This window comes from Mercenaria mercenaria, chromosome 2, assembly GCF_021730395.1.
Source record: "Mercenaria mercenaria strain notata chromosome 2, MADL_Memer_1, whole genome shotgun sequence".
Taxonomy (NCBI): domain Eukaryota; kingdom Metazoa; phylum Mollusca; class Bivalvia; order Venerida; family Veneridae; genus Mercenaria; species Mercenaria mercenaria.
In genome coordinates, this window is record NC_069362.1 from 103,906,359 (window position 1) to 103,933,458 (window position 27,100).

A 27,100-nucleotide genomic window follows, 5' to 3' on the forward strand; every position below is an offset into this window, starting at 1 on the left:
ATACAAACATAAAATGAAGTTGTGCTGTTTTACTTCAAAGACCGTTTCCAGTCTCAAAGTCACTGTGGCCGTTCAGACCCACTCTAATCCCCTATCCCACCCTAGCAACAAAAGCCATCTAGCAATCAAAGGCAACTGTCCTTTGAAGTTTGATTACTGCAAGTCTAAGAGCCCTCCAGTCACTGATGGAAAACACATTTGAGTCTAAAGGTAACTTTGATTCTAATCTAATAGGGGTCATCTGCTGACCACAGACAATCATTCAGTGACATTTTATTGCTTAAAATTAAAGCATTATTGATGGAAATTCTGTCTAGTTACTGAAATGCTAACATACCTACTGACTGACAACAGTTTCAGCATGACATAGAACTGGCATAGAAAGAGTAATGAATGAGTTGGGTTTTACAGCGAATCAACACAAAAAGGTCATATATCGAGACTTAAAAGAGACCTCCCCTGTCGTGCAGTATGTGTATGTGTGCATGTGTGTGTGTGTGTGGGGGGGGGGGGGTCATGCATGTGCATGCATGTGTAAAGAGGTGAGGGTTGTAGAGGACGTAATTTGGCAGTGGGCTGGTGTTTGGGCAGAGCCTTTCTTACTGTTTTGTAAGACACAGAGGTGAGATACTTAAGCACAACGAACTATTCTTGGCAACATTTTTTAATGGAAGCTTTGTCAAGGTTAGGGCGGTAAGTGATGTCAGTTGTTGTACACTACAAATCGTCTTATTACCACCTCTCTATATTCCAACTTGCAAGTCAATTTCTTTGACAGTTTTTAAGTTATGCTCTGGAAACAAAATATGGAAACTACAGTTCTGACTTCTGAGCTCAATTTGTGACCTTAACGTTTTGTCTACTGACCTCTTTCATGCATTTTGCACAATGTTTCATCATTATTTACTTACATGCTAAGTTTATTGTCATTTTCTTGAATGGTTATAAAGTTATGCCCGGGACATGAAATATGACAGACAGACAAATGGACAGATAAAATCCCTTTAATAATATAAACCCAAATTTTCCAAAACGGGCATATAAAAACATTAATGAACACCATGTACTTACTTAAACATTGATATCATGTCCGAAGCCATCAGCCAAGTTATCAAACCAGGATTTTCAGATACATTAACCTGAAAAATATTGTAAACAATAAACAACAGGGTCAAATGGGCCTAAATCGCTTCACTTAAGAGAACTTCATTATCTGACGTTACTTCTGACCAAGCCTGGTGAACATACTTTAAGCAGATCACAAAAATTGTTTTACATTGTTCTTTTCTATATTTTGCAGTGACAGCCCAAAAATGTATGACCATTAGATCAAACCTTCTGATAAGAAGTTGTTTAAAAATGTTCTAATTAAAGTTCTGGTGTCCACTAAAAGGGGTCAAGCTAAACAATAACAATTGCCCCAAAATCCAAGTTTGATGAAGAACCATCAAATGGTTGATGAGTCATTGTCATTAAACCGTTTCTACTTTTGGCCCCTAAAATCAAGACAAAGTTTGGAGAGAACGTTACAATGATGCTACAAATCAAGTCTGATTAAGAACAAGTCAGCATTTCACCAGAAGATGTAATTTAAAGATTTGTCCATTTTTAATCTAGCAGCCATGGAAACAGATCGCTCATTTGAATACATCTGCATGAAGACCTAATACTTCAGACCAAATCTGATGCGGTTCGTGAGAAAAAGTCATTTAAAGCTACATGTACTTCCAATTTTTGCTCTAAGCCCCCATTTTTGAAGAATACTAAGAGAGAACCTTACAATAATGCTACAGACCAAGTTGGATGAAGATCTATTTAGCAGTTCATAGAAGAAATCATCTAAAGGTATTTCTTTTTTTTTTCTTTCCAGTAGCCTCTAAAACAGGCCAAGTGCTCCGATCTAAACTTGGCAGAAGACCTTTAATGATGCTCTAAACCATGTTTTATTAATGATCCATCAGGCAGTCCATGAGTATTTCTATTTATTGGGAGAGGATCTTGCAATGATAATACAGATCAAGTTTGATGAAGATCAATCAAGCGACTCAAGAGAAAATTCATAAAACAAACGTGGAATAATACCTTATGAGGAATCTTTATTTTTAGCTCTTAAGGCCTGTAAAATGGGCAAAGTGCCCCGAATTGAACATGTTTGTGAGAGGACTTTACAACAACACTACAGATGAAGTTTAATGAAGATCTAAGCAGAGTTTCATAAGAAGATGTCACTTAAAGTTTTTCATTCATTTCTGATTCTTGCTAACCCTAAAACGGCCAAACAATCTATCAAGCATTTCATTGTAGTTCATGGGAAGTAGTCATTTATTGCTAATACATTTTTTAGCTCTAGCTGTGCCTTAAAGCAGCAAAGTGATCTCACATGAACTAATTTGGAGAGGACATTGTAATAATGCTACAGAGCCAAAACTCCAGTTAAAGTCACTGTCTTAGAATAACATTCCACTGTAAATCGGTAGGTAATGTTTTTCATTTATTTCTATTAAAACTAAGCCAATTCTTGCAAATTAACTTGGCAGTTTTGTCAAGGAATGACCATGGCTTACATTTACAATTTCTGGGCCAAAAACGATCGTTATGTTTTTAGATATTTGCTAACAATTTTTTTAAAAGTTTTGCGCAAATTGTTTTGTTTATGAACAACCTGTGAAAACTTTTATCATCTGGTTTAACAGATGTGTCCTTTCGGAATACCTGTGTGAAGTTTCCGGATTCTACGCTATTCTTAAAAAATGTATATTAGCCGTTAAACAGGCATGGGCGAGAAAAAAAAGACTGTCGAAAACGGCCACTGTTTTTGAAATAGGCAGTCGCTGAAGTCAGCTGTCGGCTATCGAGAATACAGCTGTATAAAAGTATAAAAACTGTCTTGTAGACATGTTATATGCTCCGTTGTGTCTCTTCTTTATGTATATTTTGTATCTGTTTAGTCTGTCTGTGTTTTTTGCGATTTCTTTCATCTTTTATTCGTGTAAAATGTGTATACTTGCAGTCAGTAAACAGTTTGTATATACTTATGTATGATCCTTATTGCCATGTCGAGTAATTTTGGTTGATTTCATTATCGTTGTCCTCTTGGTTTAGAGTCTAGAAGTTGCTTTGTTCCTTTCGTCCGTCCGTCCCTCCGCAGTGTCTTGTCCGGGCTCTGATTCTACATGCATGGACTGATTTTTAAGTATTTATTTTTAAACTTCAAACATGTGTACCGATGGTACAAGTATTAGTGAGGCCCATTCATTAATGACCACCTCCAATATCAGTATAACAAGAAATTCTTTAACACAGAGCTTTAAATAAGTATTTTGTGTCAGGCTGGCAATTCCTACATGCATAGACAAAATTTCAAATATATTGTGTCATATAGTAGAACTTTTATTTTCATGCGGTTTTATTTGATAGCTGACTGTGTAAGATTGTAAACAAGCAAAGAAGTGTTCCGATCTGCCTTGTTATATGTTAATTAAAGCTACATGTGGCTGTCATGTTAAGAAATAACTGATTAACAGTCATGTGACATTTTGCAAAGTTCTGCTTATTTGGATTTGAAACAATCGTTTTTAATCGTTTGCCTATACATCAACAACTTGCAGTTTTAGACCATGAATAAACTGGTATTTGCTGTAAAGGTATTTATGAATAAAACAAAATGGCAGATTTACATTAGGAGCAATTAAATAATTATGTATGAGCAAATAAGATTATACACCTATCAAGCATCGCACTGAGAACACTTTTCAAAACAAGAACGGGCATTTGCGATTCATTAAATATACTGAATTTTTCAAACGAATGACGACCAGAAGCAATCATTTGCACTTGCAAAACCCGAGGCGAAATTACTTTCTATAGTAGCCCGGAGGCACCTGTAGTGGTTTTCCTCCACCATCAAAAGCTGGCAAAACGGCAATATGTACTCTAATGCTTCGGTGTAACTGCAAATAATATATGGTTGGTTTTCGCATGGCGGAAAAATGGCAAGAACGCGTGAACTAGGTTAAAATTCAGTCCGCGTGTGAAGGAATATAGTCCTCAAGCCTCTTGAAATTAAAGTGCCATTTTAAAAAGTAATTACGTTTCCGTCAAATCACTGCCAGTAATACTTTTACATACAAAAGTATTCAAAATCATCGGAGTTAATGGATAGTCTATAAATGTTAACATCCGAGTTCAACAACAGCACTAGCGGCCGTTTTCGACAGTATTTTTTTTCCCGACCATGCCTATTTAACGGCTAATATACTTTTTCAAGAATAACGTAGAACCCGGAAACTTTACACAGGTGTTCCAAAAGGACACATCTGTTAAACCAGATGATAAAAGTTTTCACAGGTTGTTCATAAACAGAACAATTTGCGCAAAACTTTGGATTTTTGCTCGATTTTTCAAACTGAAGAAATTGTTAGCGAATATCTCAAAACATAACGATCGTTTTTGGCCCAGAAATTGTAAATGTAAGCCATGGTCATTCCTTGACAAAACTGTCAAGTTAATTTGCAAGAATTGACTTCGTTTTAATAGAAATAAATGAAAAATTGTACCTACCGATTTACAGCTGGGTTACATTTCCAGCTGGGTTACATTTCCAGCGGGCGTCAGGATAGCCGGTTATCCAGTGTGTTCACAGGTCGCTCAACATGACAAAAATGAAAATGTTGCAGGCTCGGTTTGATTGAGCCTGTTCATGGACGGTAGTGGAAATGCATGCTACCGTCCACGCCCTCTAGCCATAACTCAACTGAAAATCAATAAACTGGAATGGGCAGTTGATATGCATAACTAGGTTTCACACTGAGGTGGACTTATTATTAGGCCAAATGGTGTGTTAAATAGTATAAACACTGTTTTTTTTTGTTTTGTTTTGTTTTTTGTTGGGTTTAATGTCGCAGCGATACAACTGTAGATCATATCGCGACTTTAAGGCTTTGATTGTTGTAGCAGACCCCTGAGCGACACATGGGTAGAACCACCAACAATCAGTAAGCTAGCTGGATGGCTTCCTCACATGGAGAATTCAATGCTCTGAGTAAGGTAGGAACATTCATTGGTGAGGGGTAAATGATTCGAAGTCAGTGACTTTAACCCCTTTTCATAATTGTAAAATAAAACAAATGAAGGGAGCAGTTGCACAGACAACTTATTTTATTTTGTTGGGTTTAACGTCGCACCAACACAATTATAGGTCATATGGAAACTTTTCAGCTTTGATGGTGGAGGAAGACTCCAGGTGCTTCTCCGTGCATTATTTCATCACGAGTGGACACCTTTCGTAAGCCAGCTAGATGGCTTCCTCACATGAAGGATCAAACGCTCTGAGAGAAACTTTAACCCAAATCGATGAGGGGCAAGTGATTTGAACTCAGCAACCTTAACCACTCGGGCACAGACGCCCCTTGCTGCACAGACAACGTTAATTATGACAAAACAACTGAAAATCCTTGTGGTGTTGGAACAGTTGTGCTGATAAGGTAAACTAAAACAAGTCATACATACAAGTCATACAAGGGCAATAACTCTACTAAAATCTCTGAATCCGATCATGCAAACAATATGTACAATGAGGCTTGCCATTGGTCACTTTTTGTAAGGAAATCCGCTTATTGTGTAAGCGGCCAAAACACCAGAAAATTTGATGAATCATGGATCATAACGCAACTTAAAATCAACAAAGCAGAACATGCTGAAGATACTCATAATAAAGCTTTTGATCACTTTTGAGAAGTTTTGCATTAATCTGTAACATATGAATAGTTAAGGGAAACAAAATACATGAGATACAAGTAGCAAACTAATTGTCCTTTAACAAAACATTTAAGCCACGCCATGAGAAAGCCAACATAGTGGCTTTGCGACCAGCATGGATCCAGACCAGCCTGCGCATCCGTGCAGTCTGGTCAGGATCCATGCTCTTCGCTTTCAAAGCCTACTGGGATTAGAGGAACTGTAAGCCAACAGCATGGGTCCTGACCAGACTGTGTGGATCCATGCTGGTCGCAAAGCCACTTTGTTGGTTTTCTAATGGCGCGACTCATTTGTAGCTGATGCTAATTATGTACAGTACATATAACAGTGGTCAACTTTGCAAATACAAAATAGAAACATACCAAAGTGGCGGTAATCACTACCCAGAGGGGTTTGTCAGAATATTTCTGAAACAAAGTCAACAAAATTACAAAGTAAATTACTTAAATACTGCATTTGTATTTATTCCATCTACAGACTCTAGATTACAATGAAAATTTAATATAAAATGTATAACAAAATGAGTTCAGGAAACAGCTGATAAAAACTCATGCTTAGAATTGTTGCCTTTTTTATTTTGAAAGAGTTTTGTCCTCAATGTTTTGCAACAAATTTGTCAATTCGGCTATACAAAAGTCAGCTTTTATCAAATACAATTTTTTCAAATTTTTTATTTGAGACTTCATCTGACGAATTTTTTAATTTGATATTTGAGTTACCTGTCCTTATATCAAATACTGTCAGTTCCTCCGCAAGACTAATCCATTTGTGATATTTGATGATGATAGGGCCGAAGTTAAGAAATGGTGAATTTGATAACCATGTAATAAACTTTAAACCAATACTGTTACAATAGCTCACCCTAGTAGTATAAGAAATGGGGTTTTTGGCACACTTTTGACCCAAATTAATTTTAACCCTTGACCTAACCGACCAACTGCGGACCAATTTCAACAAATTTAAAACAAATTTTAATCAAATTATTGTTAAAACCTAGAGTAAAATATGTTTAAACACTCCACCAAATATTTGCCAAAATCCTGCCAAGTGGCAGCAATGTTGCAGAACGTAGGCTGGCCAACTTGAACAAACTTTGGCAAAACTTTCGCAAACAACAAATTCAACCAATCAAAAGCCTGCCTTTTTCTGCCAGTGGCCAGCAATGTGGACAATGTCTGCCACTTGGCGAAACTTTTGCAAAACTTTGGCAGATTATTTTTATTGAATAAAATGTAAAGGTATTTAAACTTATTTTGAATAATAACTACATTAGGACTCTTTAAATAATTTTTAAATACTATGATATAGATTAGTTTACAGAATAAAATCATATTGTTTGAAAGAAAGAAATTTACTGAAAAATATAAATCCTCATTATGTTACCAACAACAAAAAACGGAGAAAAATGATAAAGGCTACTTTCATCTTGTGGAAAAATAAAATCAAAGTTTGTTAAAGAGTGTTACAGGGGGTTAATTGTAGATATTCACAAGCAATGTTACCTTTATTACCTAAGAAGGATAACACTTACCTGGATAATAAATTATTGTGGCCAGAAATCCCCTATAATGGACCTCCCCCTGTCAAAGAACTGGTGCATATGTATGGACCATGATTTTGCTATGACAGTGGTGTAAAAAAAGGGTACATGTGATAAGCAAATGCTTTTCAATTTAAATAAAAACTAAGTCAAAAACATTGGAGAAAAGATTGCAAAACATTTAGTTGTAAAACCAGCTAGCAAAACGAAATACACACTTGGGTTTGGGACAAAAATCAAAAAACGGAGAAAAAAAAAAGGGGGTAAGTATACCCCCGGAATCACATGGAGCGATGAATTAGCAGAAGAATTACACAAACCAATTAAAAGAAATTTAGAAACGAAGAGTGATATTAATGATATTGATGATACTTGGTCAGCTGATTTGAAGTTACATGCAAGCTTTTTCAAAATATCATAAAGGAGTAAAGTACTTGTTAACTCGTTATTGATATATTTAGTAAATACTTGTTATTCCATTAAAGAATAAAACTGAGAATCTGTTACTGAAGCATTTGAAAAAAAATAATATTAAGAAAGGACGTTTACCAATAAATTTATGGGTAGATGAAGGAAAAGAATGTTATAATAAAAAGTTTGAATCATTTGAATAACAAATACGATTAATATGTATCATCCATTTAATGAAGGAAAGGCTGTAGTATTGAAAGATATTAATAGAATTTAAAAAGAATACTGTGGAAGATATTTTACAGGCAAATAATACTTATACATATTTAGATAATGTGCATATATGTTATAAAATAGAACATAACAAAACATGCTAGTATAAAAAATTCACAACCGAAGCTAGTAAAAACTTAAAATAAAGGTACTGTAACTTTAATTTATATGTGATTTAAAGATACCAAAGAGCAAAGCAAAATTTAAAATTGGTGATCGAGTTCGTTAAGCAAACTTAAAAGACATTTTGAAAAAGGATATACACCTTACGGGACTAGGGGAATTTTGTATAATTTATAAAATTAATAATACAAATCCCAGAACATAAACTATTAAAGATTAAAATAAGGAAATAATTCAAGGTTCATTTTATGAACAAGAACGTTTAACCAACTAAACAAGAAGTTTTAGAATAAAAAATTATTAAGACGAGCCTATAAGAAAAAAACAAGCTTTAGTAAAATGGAAGGTTACAATGAAAAATTTAATATTGGGTACCATTTAGTGAATTGAAAGAATTTTAATTTAGAAAATAAAGTTTTAATATATCAATGAAGCCATAAAAATTTTAATTTCAATAAAGAAGAGAAACAATAGATCAGTTAAATCCATTCACTTAACTAAATCTAGCTGCTGCTTACCAGAAAAATTATATAAGTTTGTGGGAGAGTAAGTACCGATTATATAGTCTACAGCAGGTGTTTTTGGTTGTTCAGCTGCATTAGCACTTGTTCCAGCTAGTCCTATTATTTGTAGCAGTTGCTGGCGCGGTCCATCCGTATTTACCAGATTTACTAACAGACTAAAAACTTAGACGACTAGAAAATTATTTAAAAGCACATCATCCAAAAAATAAAACAACTTATAACAAAAGCACGGATTTGGAAAAGTAAATAAGAAGAGAAACAAGTTTTTCAGGATATTTATTACAATACTATAGAAATGCAGAAAGAAAAAAAATATTTCAATGCCTTTTGGAAACGAATATGAAGTAATTAAACTTAAAAGATTAAAAGTAAAAAAGAAGAAGAGCTGTATTAAAATTTTACGGGGTGGTGGGTTTGGTGGGGAGTGAAGTATATTATATATAGATGTTTTAAAGAAAGGAGATAGAAATGATTATGTCAAAATTTCTAGCACTTTAGAGAAATTAATGAATCCAGAAAAAAATTCATATAAAAAGTTGCTAAAAGAAGAAATGTTATTAAATACAAAAACTTATCAATAGTTAGCGAGAATATAAAAATCATGTCATGATAAATGACTTAAGGGGTAGAATCCTTATCTTTTAAAAAATAATTTATTTGAATGAACTGGTAGTCTATTAAACTGTAACAAGAAAATGCTGGACCCTCATATCTAAAAACCTCTAGTTTAAAAAGTTTATGTGATTGTCCCAGACCAAATAAATATTCTAACAACCTAAAAAATATTGTAAACGACTGTGAACTATTGAAGAAAAAACAAATAAAAGCAATTATGCAGCGTCCTAAAGACCTTGGTATTAATTCTGGGTTTAATAACAATGTCTGCAAAGGAGAAAACCCGAGTAAAAGTGGAATATCAAAGTAATTGGAAAAAGATATAAATTAAATATTATAATTCTTCTTAAAGAGAAGTTAAAACGTTTAGTTAGTTTATTATTTTTTAATTATTTTTTAATCCTGTATTTTGCTTTACGAATTTTATTTTCTAAATATAATATATAGATGAAATCGAGAGATCTACACAACAATATTATAAGAAATTTGAAATTAAAATTACATATAGACAAGATCCAAAGAATCAATTATATTTAACTATAAACGACTCTTATGAAATACTTAAATCTGAACTTAAAACTTTAAAAGGTATAAAAATAAACGTGTTTTAAAATAACTTTTGCAAAAATGGATAAAACTGATACAATATATAAATCAGCTTATTTTCAATCAAAGGCTTTAGAAATTATTAACACAAACGAAATAAAAAAAAACTTTACATCAAGCTTTTGATGAAATAATAAATAGAATTGGTAATTGGATTTCTGAAGGAAGTGGCTGGAGAATAGAGTCAGTTGATGCTCATTATATAAATAGATATAAGTATAGTCCATTGGCTGCTTCAAGTTATTTAGAATTACCAAAACCATTACAACATCCAATGAAAGGATTAATAAATATAAAGAATGATGATAACGAATGTTTTAGATGGTGTCATTTAGCTTACAAATTTCCTGTTGAAAAAAATCCTCAAAGAGTTTCAAATTATAAAAAACATATAAACGATCTTGATTATACTGGAATTAAATTTCCTGTTACATTAAATCAAATACCTAAAATAGAAGTTTTAAATGAAATATCATTTAATATATTTGGTTATGAAGAAATAGTATTTATCCATTGTACATATCAAAATATCAATACGAAGAACACTGTGACATGTTGCTTAAATTAAAAAATGATAAAATAAATGATATGACTGTTAAGCCCTCAAGAACTGTAGTCCAACATTATGTTTGGATAAAAGACTTAATAGATTAATGTTTAACAAAACAAACATAAAAAAAAAACATTTCTGTAAAAGCTGTTTGCAACATTTTACTCAAGAAAGAATATTAATGAACATATTCCAAATTGTTTAGCTATTAATGGTACCAAGGTGTAAAAATGCCAAAGAGGGAAGTAAAGTACAATTTAAAAATTATCATAAAGGTTTAGCAGTACCTTTTGTAATTTATGCTGATTTTGAATCAATAACTAAAAAAGTTTTAACTGCTTTACCATCAACTGAATCTTCATTTACTGACCATATCAAAATCATATAGATTGTGGTTACGGCTATAAAGTTGTTTGTTGTTATGACGATAAATATACTAAACCAAGCCCAGATTTTATAAGGTCCTAATGCAGTTTATAAGTTTATTGAAAAAATGCTGTGAGAAGAGGAATATTGTAAAGAAAAATTTAAAGAACATGTTCAACAAAGAACTAAGAATGTCTTAAAAATGATTCAACGAAGTAAAAAACAAAAGTTTGTCATATCTGTGAAAAAAGAATATATAGAAGATTCCCATCAAAGTAAGGAGACCATTGTCATAGTAACAGAAAATTCAGAGGGAAGTGCTCACTCAGAATGTAATATTAATTTAAACGAACACATAAAATTCCTGTTATTTTTCATAATTTTAAGAGGTATGAACGGTCATTGTATTAATGCAACCAATAGGAAACTTTAAAAAAGAAATTATTGTTATTCCTACAATAAGGAAAGATATATGGCTTTAAATATTTCTGACTTGTCTTTATTGATTCATTCCAATTTAAATCTCAATCATTGATTACCCTAGTAAAAAATATTCCAGAATTAAATACTTATCTCAGAATTTGATTACAATAGAATTATTAAAAAAAACAAAAGTGTTTATCCATATGATTACATGGATTCATTAAAAAAATCGAAAAGAAACAGAATTACCTTCTAAAGAGAGTTTTTATTCAATTTTACATGAAACACCATATATCTGACAACGATATGAACATGCTAAAAATGTTTGGAATAAATTTAAAATAAAAACAATTGGAGAATATCATGATCTATATTGAAAAACTGACGTATAACTTTTAGCTGATGTATTTCGAAAAATTTAGAAAATTATTTTTAGAGTACTACAATTTAGATCCTTGTCATTATTTAGTAGTCCGTATAGCTTGGGATGCCAATGTTTAAAAATGACTGGAATTAAATATATTTTAATAACTGATATTGATATTATCTTTTTATTGAAAAGGGACTGGAGAGAGGAATCAGTTATATTCAAACAGATACAGTAAACAAACAATAATATATGAACGATTATAATTCAAAAGAAGAAGCAAATAGCATTATTGTACATTGAACGCCATAATCTTTAAACGTTGTCCATGTGTCAACCTTTGCCCTCTGGAAACTTAAATGTAGATCGAAAAACAATTCAAGAAATTATGCAAAAAGTAAAACTAACTTATAGTTGAATGTGATCTTGAATATCCCAAACGAATTACAGAAAACCGCACCCACAACGCTTATCCTTTAGCTCCTGAAAAAATTAAAATACCAGGTCAATGGCTTTTCTGATTATAGTAAAAATATTAAAACGGAATTTGAATAGGAAAAGTAATGTAAAATATATTTCCAACTTTAATGAAAAAACAAAATTAAGTAGTTTCATTTTAAAAATCTTGAAACTAGATACACAATTAGGATTACAATAACCAAAATACATAAAATATTAACTTTTGAATGAAATTCCTTGGTTCAAAAAGTATATTGCATTTTAATACTCAAAAAAAGGATCTAAAGCAAAAAATTCATTTTGAAAAGGACATTTTTAAGTTAATGAACAATTCTGTATTTCGGTAAGACGATGGAGAATTTAACGCAAGAGGGTTAATATTAAATTAACACATGTTGAAAAATATTTTATTAAAAATACATAGCCATACCATCATTTGTTAGTTCACGAGTTTTACTCTAACATTTTGGAATTCATAGAACTAAAAGAAAGTTGTTATTAAACAGACCTGTTATGTTGGAATGTTGCAATCTAGATTTACAAAATATTTAATGTAATGATTTTCATTATAATTAATTAAGACAAGTACGAAGAGTAATTGTAACTAATGTTTACTCTGACACCTGAATCATTAATGTTTATGAAATAAAAACCAAAGATGCATATGAGGATTTTTATAAGGCCAAAGATTTATATGATAATATGATTATCACCCAAATCAGAATTTTACTTTGCTAATAAATAAAAAAGTAATTGAAAAATTTAAAGATGAAGTTTTTTCAGCCGGCATTCCATTGTTAATTGTCGGATTAAGAAGTAAAAGTATTCATATTTATTAGAAAATGAAGTTAATGTTAAAAAATGTAAAGGAATTAAAAAAACTGTGTTGTTAAAAAACAATAGTTCAATAAAAATTACAAAGATTACTTTGTTTAATTCAACCAAACTAATTCACACTTTTTAAATTTATTCCGTTCTAATATACACAAGCTTTTCCAGTTATGTTTAAATTAAAACATCTTATCATGTTATGACGATAAAAAGATTATTCTTGCTAATGGTATTGATACATTAGCTATTCTTAAATTAATTAAAGTGTTTTATTAAATTTTTATAAAGTTTTATAAATTATAGAACCTTAAATGTTTATTGAAATATTCCTAACATTGAAAGAATTAATATGGAATAACATCATTTATTTTTTTTTTTTTTAAAAAAAATTCATTTGCATAATTATAGAAATAGATTCAACATTTTTATTTTTTTTTCTGTTATTTTTTGCATTGTAACTTTGAAGAATTACATTTTCTTTATTTTTTAATTGTATTTTAAGCTCTCCCTTATCTGAATTTAATTGCATCAACAAGAATATTTAAGATGCAAATAAAATTAATTGTTACATTATTACCATTTTGAACTAAAAACCAGGACTAGCATTTACAGTTTTCCATTGAAATAATCCACTATCAGTATCTTCGGTATAACTTGTTTAAAAACATCGAGGTTTGTCTTATTAATTGTCTTTCAATTTTATATACTTTTCTCATTTATATTATTGAAGGATTCCCATTATATTAATTATTCCAGTTAAATAAAACACAGTTTAATAAGTTAAATAAATGTCCTTATTAGTTAAAAATAATTTATATAGGTTTTGTTCATTTTTGTTTTTCATTATTAATTTTAGTATTTTATACAATAAATCATACAACGTACTTTATCTTGTAACATTTAATGAAAAAATAAACATAATATCCGCAAGCATACTTGTTTTGTCTTGATATTGAACATTGTTGTATTTTACATTTGGTATATAAATTAATCACTTCTTTCCGGCGGAGAAGTCCAAATGGATCGAAATACAGAGTATTAAAGTAACAAATCCAAGTGTGTTCAAGACAACAAGTCCGTCCAATTTTATAATTCCACATTCAAACCTTTTTCTTTTAATTTTAATAGATTATTCCTACTTAAATACACCCAGAAAGTTTTTAATTTTTAATTGGTTTACCCATTGTTCATTTTCAAAGTTAGAAATAGGTTTGTTTATAAATTTTATATCTTTTTACTAAATTTATTTTCTTTTACTAAATTTTATTTTTTTTATTACTATAGGAATTCGTCTGTAAGTCGTTCCGTTTGAGATCAATCTGTATACCCTGGCCATGTCCCTACCACTTAAACAAGATGAAATCAAAGGTAGTCCTAGACTAGCAGCCAACATAACCAAAACACCACCTCCTGGTTTTTGTTTTGGTGTGTAATTTAATCACTCAGATCCTACGAGTTGCTTTCTTTGAATTAGTGGAAGATTATGGTGCTATCAATTTCTCTTATCATTAGCTACTGAAATCATAACCATTTCCAAGTTTTTACTAACACCAGTACTGGCCAGTCCAGAAAGGGCTCCAATGCCTAGAGGGCTAATATTTTGGAGCATTTTTGCTGCCATTGGAAAATGTTTTTTCCCTAACCAAACCAGCTAAAGCTCCTAAAAATCCAACCATTTTGACCTTGACTGCACATTTGGCTTTTGAAATGGTAATTTATAATCCCTTTTATTTGCAACAGCTTTTTTTAATTTGATTAATTTGTGTTTTTGTTAATAGTAAAAGGGAATTTCATGAAATTTTCATGTTTTAATCTAAAAGTAGGTGGGAATTTTGTTGTTGTAGCTCGGGCTAAATTTTTTTCTTTGTCCATCCAGTAAGGTTAATTTTATATTCAATATAATTTGATGTCATTATAATATAATTTATATTTAAATTATTTAATTTATATTATTTTATTTAAACAATGACAAGGTTCATTTAAACAATAACAAGTTCATTCCACTAGTATGTTTCAACTGTTTTCCACATATAATACAATTGCCGGAAAAGTCGAATATTGGAGGCAGGTGGAATATTTTAATTTAGGCTGTTTAATGTAATATGCTTAGGATCTTCAGTAGTTACTTCCTTTTATATTCAAGTAAAATGAACAAATTCCACAATACTTATAAAAAGTTGATCGTATTTAAAAGACTCCCAGTAGTCTTTATATTTGTTATAATAATAATTAATTACATCCTCATATATTCTGCTATACTTGTATATTCTGTTTCTGGATAAAAAACACCATTACCAACTACAAGACAACAAACTCAAAGTGCAATTTTCCATTTGCTCTGCATTAATTTTAAATGTAACTAAATAAATGAGGGGTTATGTTCTTGTGATTACTGTTGTCAGGTCGTTGTATAATAAATAAATACATGTAGTGGTTTTGTTATACCACCTGTTTATTCTAAAGGTTATATTATTTTGTTGTGTAGCAGTTGATTGTGTCCCCATTTCCCTAAGTATGACCATCTTGCTTTTGTAAATCTTTCAAGTAGTAATAATCAACCCAAAGTTCATTAAAAAGGAAAACGAACCCTAGAATTATTTTGTTAGCAATTACCTACCAGCATCACAGCATTAGCTCAAAAATTAATTCATCCATCAGCTGTCAGCTGCAGTGTGTTTGAATTTGGACTGGAGGTATAATATAGTTTCTAAACCTTGAAAAAATGAATAATTATTAATGGAATTTTAGCATTTACCTCTTTCCCGACCTTCGATAATAACTTCCTAGAAGCAAATCCACTATTATATCCAACTTGATCATTCCTGCGTCTCAAGCATATCAGTATAATCTAAATAAATATATTTCGTTTGTTTCCAGTTGATTCTGCATAATCATTAGATAGTTTCAACTAAATCCTTTACATTTACGACCTTAATATAAATCTTAGCAATCATATACAATTTTTTCCATTTTGTTAACCACTAACGGATCAATTACTGAAGCTGCATTATTAATTAAAGCAATTTGATATCAGCTCACCAGGCACCATAATTATTACCATTAGCAAAGCTTATTTACTTTAAAACTCACTTCAAAATAACCATTAAACCAATCAAAATGATAGATTCTATCATTAAGTGTAAAGTGATATCCGTTTTTTTTGTTGCTTAAACATTATTTCCTAGACAGATTATTAAAGCAGTATCTAATGTGGAATAGGAGTTAAGTCATTTCTTTCGCAATTATTGTTTGTTCTAAATAAAAACATGTATATATTAATAATTATTTATTATTTTTTATTCTATTTTTTAATAAAGTTAAAACTTTAGTTTTATAAATTAATCTGTTAATACGTTTTTGTCGAGCTGAATCCAGATCCTGACAATATTCTATTTATTCTCATATGAAATATCCTCCTCTTTAGCATTATTATTTTTATTATTATTTTTACTGTTATTCTTTTCTTGTAATTCCTTGCATAAAAATTACCAACTCCGAAGCAGTTTCTTTTTAAGTTTTTTCAACAACAATTTTATCACAGCTAAATTCCAACTTCTGTTCCAAACCTTTTTTTGTTCCACTTTCAAGAGCTGCTTATTTCCTGCTGTTTCCAAAGCGTTTTTTTCCAGCTGTGCCAATTGAGATGCAACTCCGCTTGAAACAATTTCGTTAAAGTGTCAAAGATACCTGGTCCATGTATGAATTTCTTTTCTCCGGTGAGCACAAATAAATATAAATATTCCTTTATTTTTGGCATAAAACTTTCTTGTACATTATATAAAACTAAAATTTTATAATTTCTATAATTAAGAATTAAAACTTAGTTTAATTATTTCTTTAAAATTAGTGTATAACTTGTTTCAACCTCATTAAAATTAATTATTCTACCAAATACATCTGTAATATATTTTCTAATTGAATTTATAATATATTTATTAATTTCAAATATCCAACTCTTTGTGGTTCTTTTGTAAATGGAATAAGCTCTTGTATATCTTCAGTACTTAAAGCATAGATAATTATCACTGAAATTACCCTCACAAGCGAATATCAATAAGATCACAAATGAATTAAATTGTATCCACGAGAGTTTAGTTATATTTGGGTGTTGTAGTTCCCCCATCAGTATTCTCAATGCTTTATTCTCAAAATCCAAGCAATGTAATGAAAATTTGACCATTCTGTAAATCCAACAGATTTGGTGCGGATGATATCAAAATCTAAAACTACTAAATCTATGTGCATCTGTAGTGGAGCAATTTCTGAATTATTAAATCCAAAATCATCATTTACTTATTAAGGTTTCTCTAATATAATTATTATATCTGTGGTAACTGTAAGAACCATTTGTAAATATAATATCTTTTCCATTCTTTACCATTATATAACGAATTTTTTTTAGTCGTCATATTCATCACTAAGATTATCCAAGAAAGAGGTCATGAGTGTTAAAACTATCCAAACACAACATACGTGTTATTTTTATCTAAAATTAAAGAACAACTAAATCAGATGTAAAATCACTCGATTTTATTTTTAATCTCCTTTAAAACTGTTTCAGAACTTATACTATTTTTTGTCCATTATATATAACTAAAATTTAAATCAAGAAAAATAATTTTTATATAACATTTCATGGGTGTTCGGGAAAAAGTGAATTCATTTTTAATTAGTTCATCAATTATTCTAATAATACCTTCATTTTGTAGTTCTTCATTAATTATTTCCAGCAGCAATGAACCACAAATTAACGTCAAGTCATTAACCAATTCTTTTGGATTACAGGGACAAACGTCATAACTTGTCCTCTAATTACTTTTTTAAATTTCATTAGATCTTTTATTGATAGTTTAATCCGACTTTTCTGTTAATTCTTTGATAATTTTATTGAATGATTTGAATGTTTTTTTCTTATTGTTAGACCTTTTATAATTAAATCATCAAATCATTATCTACTTAGTGTTAATTACTTCTTTTCCAGTTATTCTATCCTTACAATAATTGTTTTTGACCTTAAATTTATTTAAGTATATAAGAATTTCCATATTGTCCATTGGTACAACTTATATGGGTTATAATATCTATTCCCTTTTTTTCCCATATACTTTTTTCTGTTTCTAAATTATAATGATCGTTTCTCTATATTATTTTTAATTTTCCTTCCGGCTATATTTCTTCCTGTGCCTTCAGATCATGACCTGGTTTGTTTTGTCTTTCAGTTATTCACCAGAATTTGCTAGCCAATTTTTTTATTTCATCCGATACATGTTCTATGATACCCTCTACTTCGTCTCTAGACATTCTTTATTAGGCTTTTTAGATTTGCTGGAAAAAAGTTAACACTTCTGCGGGTGAGTTATATTTTTATCTATAAGGTTTAAATCAATTTCTTTATTAAAAATCAATTGTAAATTCGTTTGGTCATGCTTCAATTCTTTTTCTTCTGATTCCTTCAGAGATTCTATAGTGTCCTTCAAACTCATCACCATCATCCGTATCCCGTATCAAACCCACATGATCCTTCAGGAACCCTGTAATCGGTGGTGGTTCTTGGAATAGGCTGTTGGAAACCCGCTGATATTTTGTAGTCCTTGTCATTTCATCACCTAGTAACGCTAATTGCTCATTAAACCAGTAATGCTTTTAACTGACTTGATAATTGTTCTTTGTTTTTTTGGGGGACTTTCTATTTTTCAGTAATTGGCTGTATAAATTTCAGTATACAAATCCCGATTTGTAGCCTTTCTTATTTTATCTCTCATTATTTCTTCTCTAAGTGCGCGCTGCGGGGCCACTATTTTTTTTCTTATTCTATTTCATTAAGTTTTATGATAGCATTTAATAATAATGTAAGATAAATGTAAAATAATGTAAGATAATGTAAAAGAATGTAATATAAAGTTTAAAACTTTAGTTTTTTAATAGAAATAAATGGAAATTTCCCAAATTAAGATACAAAAAGTGATTAAACCAATAACGTTAAACAATTTTAATCCTTTTATGCCAGATTCATGTTTAGAATGTGTAATATGTGGACCTCTGGATCTGGAAAAACAGAATACATTAAATGCATAGACTTCGAAAACCACTTATAGATTATGATAAATTAAACTTGTATGCTAAAAACCTAAACAATCTAAATATCAGGATTTAATTAACCACTTAAGTCAAATTGCAAAAAAAATGAAAGTAGATCCAAATGAAATACTTGAATATTCAGCTGAATCCCAACCAAATTGAACCTGTGAAATCTTGAACCAGAAAAACAAAAAGTAGTAATATTTTTGGTGGGGATGTGAAAGAATAAAAAGTCAAAATGGAAATAACAAAATACTTTATTCAAGACGTCAACAAAAACTGTTGTGTTATTTATTTATCAGTCTTACTATAAAACCCCAAAGAATATTCGAATTAACTGTTCACATTATATTTTCTTTGAAAGTCCAGGTATACGAGAAAAATTATATGATTTGTGATGAACAAAATATAATCGTGATACTTTTTGCTAATGCAACAAATCAAAAATAGAGTTCTTATATAATGACAATACCAAGGAAGTTTTTAAGAAAAAACTTTACTGGTAATATAATAATGGTGTTTTTAATGATACAAAACATAGAAGTGAAACGGAAAGTGTAAGTAAAGTTAAATTTTGATATTATTTAAGATTATGCGACTACAAAACAATATAAAAAGCTTAGAAAGGACATGAATTCATATCTTTCACAGAAATAAGGAACTTATAACAACAATGAACTAGCTTAGATAAGGGAGGTGAATAAAATAATCAACTTAGGAAATCCAGATAAATCCACCTAGTATTCAAAGACGGTTTTGTGTATAAAAAAGTTTCAAAAGTGTAATAGATGAAACTATAATCTGAAGTATTCAAATATTAAACAGATATTAGAAGCAGAAGAAAAGAATATTGAAGAATTAACAAGATTTTAAAAGAATTCATTATTTATAGTTGAAATTAACAAGGTAAAATTGAAGAAGAAATGAAAGCTATGTTGATTCTATTAAAGAACTTAAGAGAAAATCTGATTTGACAATGATAACATAACAGAAGTATTTCGAGTTAAGTATACATTTTAATTCACCCAAATCAAGAATTAAAAGATAGATGAGTAAACAGGAAGAACAAAAAGACAAGATTATTGGAAGCTGAGAAAAAGTTACAAAATATGTACAGTTAGAAATCAGAACAGAAATAAATAAAATAAATACTGAAACTGAAAATAAGCAAAAGATTTATTAGAAATAATTTTCAATAAACTTGCAGAATAATAATCTGAATTGGAAAAGGCAGCTCACAAAGAGGTGATGATCATGACACAGCATTAAGGATTTTAAAAAAAGAGCTCAATTCTAAAATAGATGACTTAACAAACAAATTCGAAATTGGATTAGTATTGTCTGACAACCGTCATAAATTTAAAGTATGCAGACTTAAGTAATTACAAAAAAATTAACAAGACGATATGACGCAGCTTAAGTGCTAAAGTTGAAAAGAACATAAAAATGAACTGGACTTTGTAGTTGAAAAATCATTAACAAGGAGAGTTTTTTAAAAAAATTAGCTGCTAATACTGAACAATTAACACAGTTAACACTCAGATAGAAAATTTGAAGAAAAAACTTGTAGACTGATAATAAATGTTGATGGAGGGTTACAAGGCACTAATAATGTACGAAAGTTAAGTAAACTTAAAGGTTAGTACAAAAAGATATTAATGAATTTATAATCAAATTAATGATAAAATTAAAAAAATATAAATGGATTTGGACTCTGTAGGTAAAATATCAGGTAATTCACGGAGAATCAATTCACTCTAATACCCAAGTAATTACTGCTAATACGAAAGCAATAACCGCTAATGTCGAAGAAAATACCACTAATGCGAAGAAATTAAAAAGTAAAAAATGTTTTCTTAAAACAAGAAACACAATCGCTAGAACAAAGGCTACTGTGACAATTTATCAGCTGCGGAAGGGGGGGCCACAACAAATCGACTTGATGATTAGCGAATAATTCTTAAACTTAAAAAGAAAGACAGGAACAATAGAAAAATAGGGTAGTAGGAAGTGAGAATGAAGCGTTTCTCTTTGAATACTATTATAACATAACTTTTGATTACATAGAGGGTGGTGGGGGGGAGTGTGAAAAAGTATTTGACCTCGTGGAGCCTGGATACATATCAACATATAAAAATATGCCGATCTGAACTATTTAAATATATTTGAAATAAGACCTGGAATTATCTTAATTAAAAGATTTTATAAGCATAAACCACAATATAAAATAAGATGTACTAGATATGCCTTTGAGTGGTGTGTTTATATCAGAAAAACCGGAACATAAATAATAGATATTAAGAATTTATTAAAGGGAGCAAGCTCCCCGGTGAACCGGTAATAAACCGACTAAAAGCCACTATCACATTTAATTAGGTGGGGCGAAATAATAGGCCTCAGGATGATGTTTAACTTTTTGTATTTTGAATAATGTAAATATAACAGCTGAGCAGCTGAGGACTTTGAGACTGTAAGTTAATATCTATGTATAAGAAAAAAATTAAAATTATCTAAAACAAGGAACAATGGTTTGATATTCACCCGTATGAGGGGGGGGGGGGTGGGGGGGGGGGGGGGGCGATTCAGCATTTACAGAATTAACAATTTATGCTTTTGATGGGCAGTTACAGATCAAATTCTACCATAACAGATGAACTGTAATCCTTTGATAGAATACAGCCTTTGGATTAAAGGTTAATTAAAAGCTTAATTATAGGTTTAATTACTATGTGTAACCCTGATAATATACTTACTAATTGAAAATAAGATCAAATAAGTTACATTTTATCAATAAAAATAATCTGCCAAAAGTTTTGCCAAATTTCTGCCAAAAGTTGCCAAGCTGCAGACATTGTCACATTGCTAGCACTTGGCAGAAAAGGCAGGCTTTTTGATTGGTTGAAATTGTGTTTGCCAAAGTTTTGCCAAAAGATTGTCCAGTTGGCAGCGTCCGCCACATTGCTGCCACTTGGCAGGATTTTGCACATATTGGTGGAAGTGTATAATCATATTTTACTATAGTTTTTTAACAATAATTTGTTAAAATTTTGTTTTAAATTTGTGAAATTGTCAGCATTGGTCGTTAGGTCAAGGGTTAAAATTTAATTTGGGGTCAAAAGTGTGCCAAAAACCCCATTTCTTATACTACTCACCCTAGTGACCTTCACTGACAGACATGAGCAAATCAATATATATATTGAGGGTGTTTGCTTGGTTCCATCTAAAACCAAAATATATTTCATATCACATGCAAAATTATGACATCACAACGTTTATACTGAGAAAAGATTTAAATATTCCTTAACAGTTCTTTTACATTTCAGAACAATGGAGCACATATCTTAAACATTTTGTTGGTATTTATATACTCTATACCTTTAAAGATTTGTACTTTCGGAAGAACACCGATTTTTTATTATTCATTTGCATTCAAGAGCAGTTCCAAAACAGTGAAAACAAGAATTTGTAAAAGAGATACCAACGTCCCCCGCCTGGGGACATTTTTCACAATACCAAATCATACTACAATCACTTGAAGAATAACAGAGTTATGAACCAGACATGGAATTTGCGGACAATATGAAGGACGGACAGAAAAGTGCATTGCTTTATTACTTAAAACTTGTTTTTCAACCAGGAGCCTAATAGCCTACTGTTATATTTCAATAAACTACTGAAAAAGCATGAAATGAACCCCGCTGGGGCATATAAGAGTTCTTACGTCAATACAGGTCCTGGATACCTGCAGCCCTTCATTCTGTACAAACAACTCCCACAGTTACAGGTACGCCTTCCTGCAAACAAAGCAAGCTAATGAAAGGAACTTGCTTCTTATAAAAACTGCAAAACATTGCAGCGGAAAATAGACAAGATTGGAAAAAAGAATTAGCAACATTTTGAGAGGCAAAAAATCTACTAACCCAAAACCTGAAAGGTTAAAATTTAAATGATATCATTTAAGAAGGCAATTAATGTATGATTTTTAATGGGAATTATTGGCACAGTGGTTAGCATGTTGGACTACAAAGCCGGCAGTCCCGGTTAAATTCCTAAACGAGGCTGATAATCCAACTTGCGTTCAGTACTGGTACTGGTTCCAGCAGTACAGGCCTAGACTGGATGTTGTGGAGGTTAATATAACACCTTTCCTTTGGCTCTGCTGGAAATAAGTTGATCCATCCACGTAAACTACCAACGGTAAAAAAGAAACTTTTATAAATAAGAACTTTAGGTTGATGGATTTTCACTAAACTTGGTCTGTATCACCCTTGTATCAATGTGAATCATTTAAACAAACTTAAGGCATACCTATGCAATGACAATACAGAGCAAGCTTTTAAGTCTGGTGTAATTCTAACCAGAAGTTACGTGTCTGCAGAATGACAAATGCAGGACACAGCAGGATGGTACCAGACTAAAACCCACAATATCAACAACTACCTGTGAACAAAAAGGCTAACCAATAAAAGCAAATCTGATGAACTGGTATTCACCGCCAAATGGGGTTTATGGTGAAAAATGGCAAAGAAATAAATCTGCAAAAAAGCTAAGATGTTTGTCTAAAGAGAGCATACTCAAGTAAGCATCTGGAATGGTGTAGGAGTGAGTGTTCCGACATCACATGTTATACAATCCAAGAAGGTTTGAGAAAATTGAAATAAAAAGGACTGAAAAAAATCTGGGGTGAACGGATGACAGTACAAAACTTCACATGTTGATAATAAATATTAATGAAAAACAAATGGGCCACGCTCACCTAAATAACACGTCGTAACTGTGTATACATGTTTCACCTAGTGATTTAATGGAGACAAATATTCTAACCAATTTTCATCAAGATTTAAACAAAAAGCATGGCCTCCTTTGAATGTCTACAAGCAATTTCGTTGTGCTTTGACTAAGTCATGTAGTTTTTCGCCAAACATGGCCCAGATTCCAACTTGTCCATTTTCATGAAAATAAACATCTGACTAAGTTTCGGGAAGATTGGAGCAAAAACGGTGACCTCTAGAGTGTATACAATTTTTCCTTTGAATTGGACTGGTGACCTAGTTTTTGACTCTACATGACCCAAATTACAAAGCATCCAAGAATTCGTAATAACAAACATTCTGATCAAGTTTTATGAAGATAGAATAAATCAAAGGCCTGAAGGGCCTGAGAGTCGGCTAATGATTGATGTACTGGTAGAATAGTCTACCAGTTTCAGTTTGCACATTTAGTTTTTTTTTTTTTCCCCCACAAAACAGAGATTTTGTTACAATAATGAATGAACATTCAGAGTCGAGCCGAGAAAACTTTGACAGACATTATACAAGTATTTTAAACCCAATTTTTTTCTCTAAAATTGAAGAGTGGTTTGCAAGAAATAAAAAATGATGAAAGTACAAACTCCTATTTGACAGCTGACACGAAGATACTGCCCATGACTAATATATTTTTTATTTTTCCAGTAAACATTGCCTCCGCATTGACAAAAGAGGCAATTATCGGCGGGTATATATTCCACATGATAACATTTTAATGACAATTTATATATAAAATTATTAACAGCGCGGACGCGCCATAACAATTTGTAACGGAAAAAAAACACAATTTGGACGAACGAACAGTTCAGATATTTTACAGATAATGGCCTGGCGATAAACCGGGTGATATGATTAGTATTGCTACATCATATAAGATGTGATGTCAAATTTAAAATATACTTACTTTTGCGTTTGAGGCTAACATGATTGTAAATAATGCCGAATTTCAATATACGATGTAACATAAATGCTGTTCTTTTTAGTTAAAACCATCATTTATTCTATTTGCAGACCTGTTAAACAACCACCCTATCAAATCTTGTCTGAAATCCCGACGTCCATGTACTTTTCAATTATCCGTTTTGAATTCATTTAGCCAGACAGGCCCAGACGGGCTGAAAAATGTTTGAGGAGCCATTTTTTTACCGTGGTCGTAGCAGGTTGGGTGGCGGGAGGGGGTGTTTCTCCGCTTTAAAATTGCAGTCAGATTTTGAAATGGCAATTGTGGCAGGCGTAAAAGGGCAACATGTATCACCAAACTGTTAAGTGGCAATATGGGGAAAGGGTGTGGGAGGATACCAGCTCCGCAAGTACGGTTTGCACAAGTACCAATAAGAAATTTTGAATATGTAGACCCTTGAATACGGCCTTTGGTGCGATTCCTAACTAAAAATTTTATGTTTCAATTTCGTTATATACCTAGATTCTTTTTAGTATTACAATATCCAAAGTATGAATGACTGTCACTTCATCTTTTTACTTTCAGATCATGCCTCAGGACTAGAATATGAGTCTGATATAGGTTCTATGTAGGTGTTATAAAAATAAATTCTAGAATCATTTCAGTTACAATAATATCTATCATGTCTGTTACTTGACTGTTAAAATTTCATAACACAGCTCCATATTTACCCAAAATATTATATCCGGATACGATTACACTTTTCCAAATCTCCAGTTTCAACAATATGGTTTACAAATTGTGATGATACGAAGACATTTAGCAGCAAATGGCAGTATCTGTCATTGAAGTTTACGGTTAAATTACCTCTTATTTAAATCTTTTCATAAAAAAGTTGTTTCGTTTCGTCAAAGCCAAACATAGACGATCTACTTTCGATTTCAAAAACTACAAGAAAATACAATTTAATGTTTCGCCGATTTGTTTATTTCTCGAAAAATAAGAAATAAAATCATTTTTAATATCAGTAGTAATTAAACAAACCAGTAAGAGCTTCTTCTTCCGATAATTTATCCGCTTACAGACTGCAAAATTCAACCCATGCAAAGTCGTAGAAGCGTTGTTATAAACAGGTCAGGCGTGTTCGCCGACAAGTGTCCAGAATGTAGTTCGGATTCATCCGCAAAGTTTCGCGGAAGAATTATCGTACTGCACATATCTTATTCGGGTCATTTAAAATGAAGCTGTCATAATTTAATTTTGTCGGTGTGGTAAACTCTTTGATAAGAGACATTCCAATGCTTTCAGAGGTACCCGACTCAGTAAAATACTAGCAGTATGTTCTGGAACTATATTCTGTCTTTCGCTGGATGTTACGTAAGCTTGGTAAGCCTGCGCAATTCATAAAATGCACAGTGCAATAAATTTGTTATTTGCGCAATGATTTTAAAGATTATTTTTTGAAACGGACAGGGTAACAAATGGATAATTTGGCTAATAAGTTAATATGCAGTTTTTATTTGAATTTGTGAACACGATATTTGCTATTTTGTGACAAAAGGGCATAAACTTCGTCACCATAATCATATGCGCAAATGAATTACCAAATCCCGCAGAATCGTTATGCGTGTTTATGCTTAATGAGTTACCGCGGAAGAAAATATGTGGCTTTATTCGAGTTTTGCACAATTACAAGTCATAAATTTGACAGATTACATCGTATATTGGTCATAGCAAATAGGATTGACATAAATGAACTTCATTCGACTAATGAACTCTTTGAAATTAGAGACAACCTAATGGAACTACATCACTTCGCTGTGTTGTGAGGCCATTTAATAAGAATAAGAAATCGGGCGATAGCAAGGACTCGTCAAACGCTTGAAAGCGTTTAGCCGACTCAAAAATGTGCCCCTTAGGGTGTAAACAAGCTTATTATTTTTTGTGGCCTCTACAGTGTTCAATAGATTTTCCTTTGATTTGACCCTGTGACCTAGTTTTGACCCCACATGAACCAGATTCGAATTTGACCTAAAGATCATCAAGATTAACATTCTGACTAAGTTTCATGAAGATATAGTCATAAATGTGGCCTCTTGAGTGTTAACAAGCTTCCCCTTTGAATTGAGCTTGTGGCCTGGTTCTTGACCCCACCTGACCCAGATCTTAACTTGACCTATATATCATCAAGCTTAATTTTCTTACCAAGTTTCATTAAGATATGGTCATAAATGTGGCCTCTAGAGTGTTAACAAGCTTTTCCTTTGATTTGACCTGGTGACCTAGTTTTTTACCCCAGATGACCCAATATCAAACTCGTCGAAGACTTTATTGAGTGTACCATTCTGACCAAGTTTTATTAAGATTGGGCCTAAATGGTGACCTCTAGAGTGTTAACAAGCTTTTCCTTTAATTTGGCCTAATGACCTAGTTTTTGACCCTGCCTGACCCAGATTTAAACTTGACCT

At 31.4% G+C, this 27,100-nt stretch overlaps 1 protein-coding gene across 1 annotated transcript in view; it reads right to left on the reverse strand.

Annotated features, from left to right (window-relative positions):
* The window catches only part of LOC128555321 (protein zer-1 homolog), a 41,156-nt gene extending 18,464 nt beyond the window's left edge, over positions 1–22,692 (reverse strand). The window contains exons 1-3 of the mRNA XM_053537405.1: positions 22,645–22,692; positions 6,120–6,164; positions 1,072–1,139 (exon numbers count right to left, since the gene is read on the reverse strand). Coding sequence (XP_053393380.1) covers positions 1,072–1,100 — 29 coding nt within the window. The 5' untranslated portion in view covers positions 1,101–1,139; positions 6,120–6,164; positions 22,645–22,692. The remainder of the gene's footprint in view (positions 1–1,071; positions 1,140–6,119; positions 6,165–22,644) is intronic.
* Positions 22,693–27,100: the final 4,408 nt, after the last annotated feature.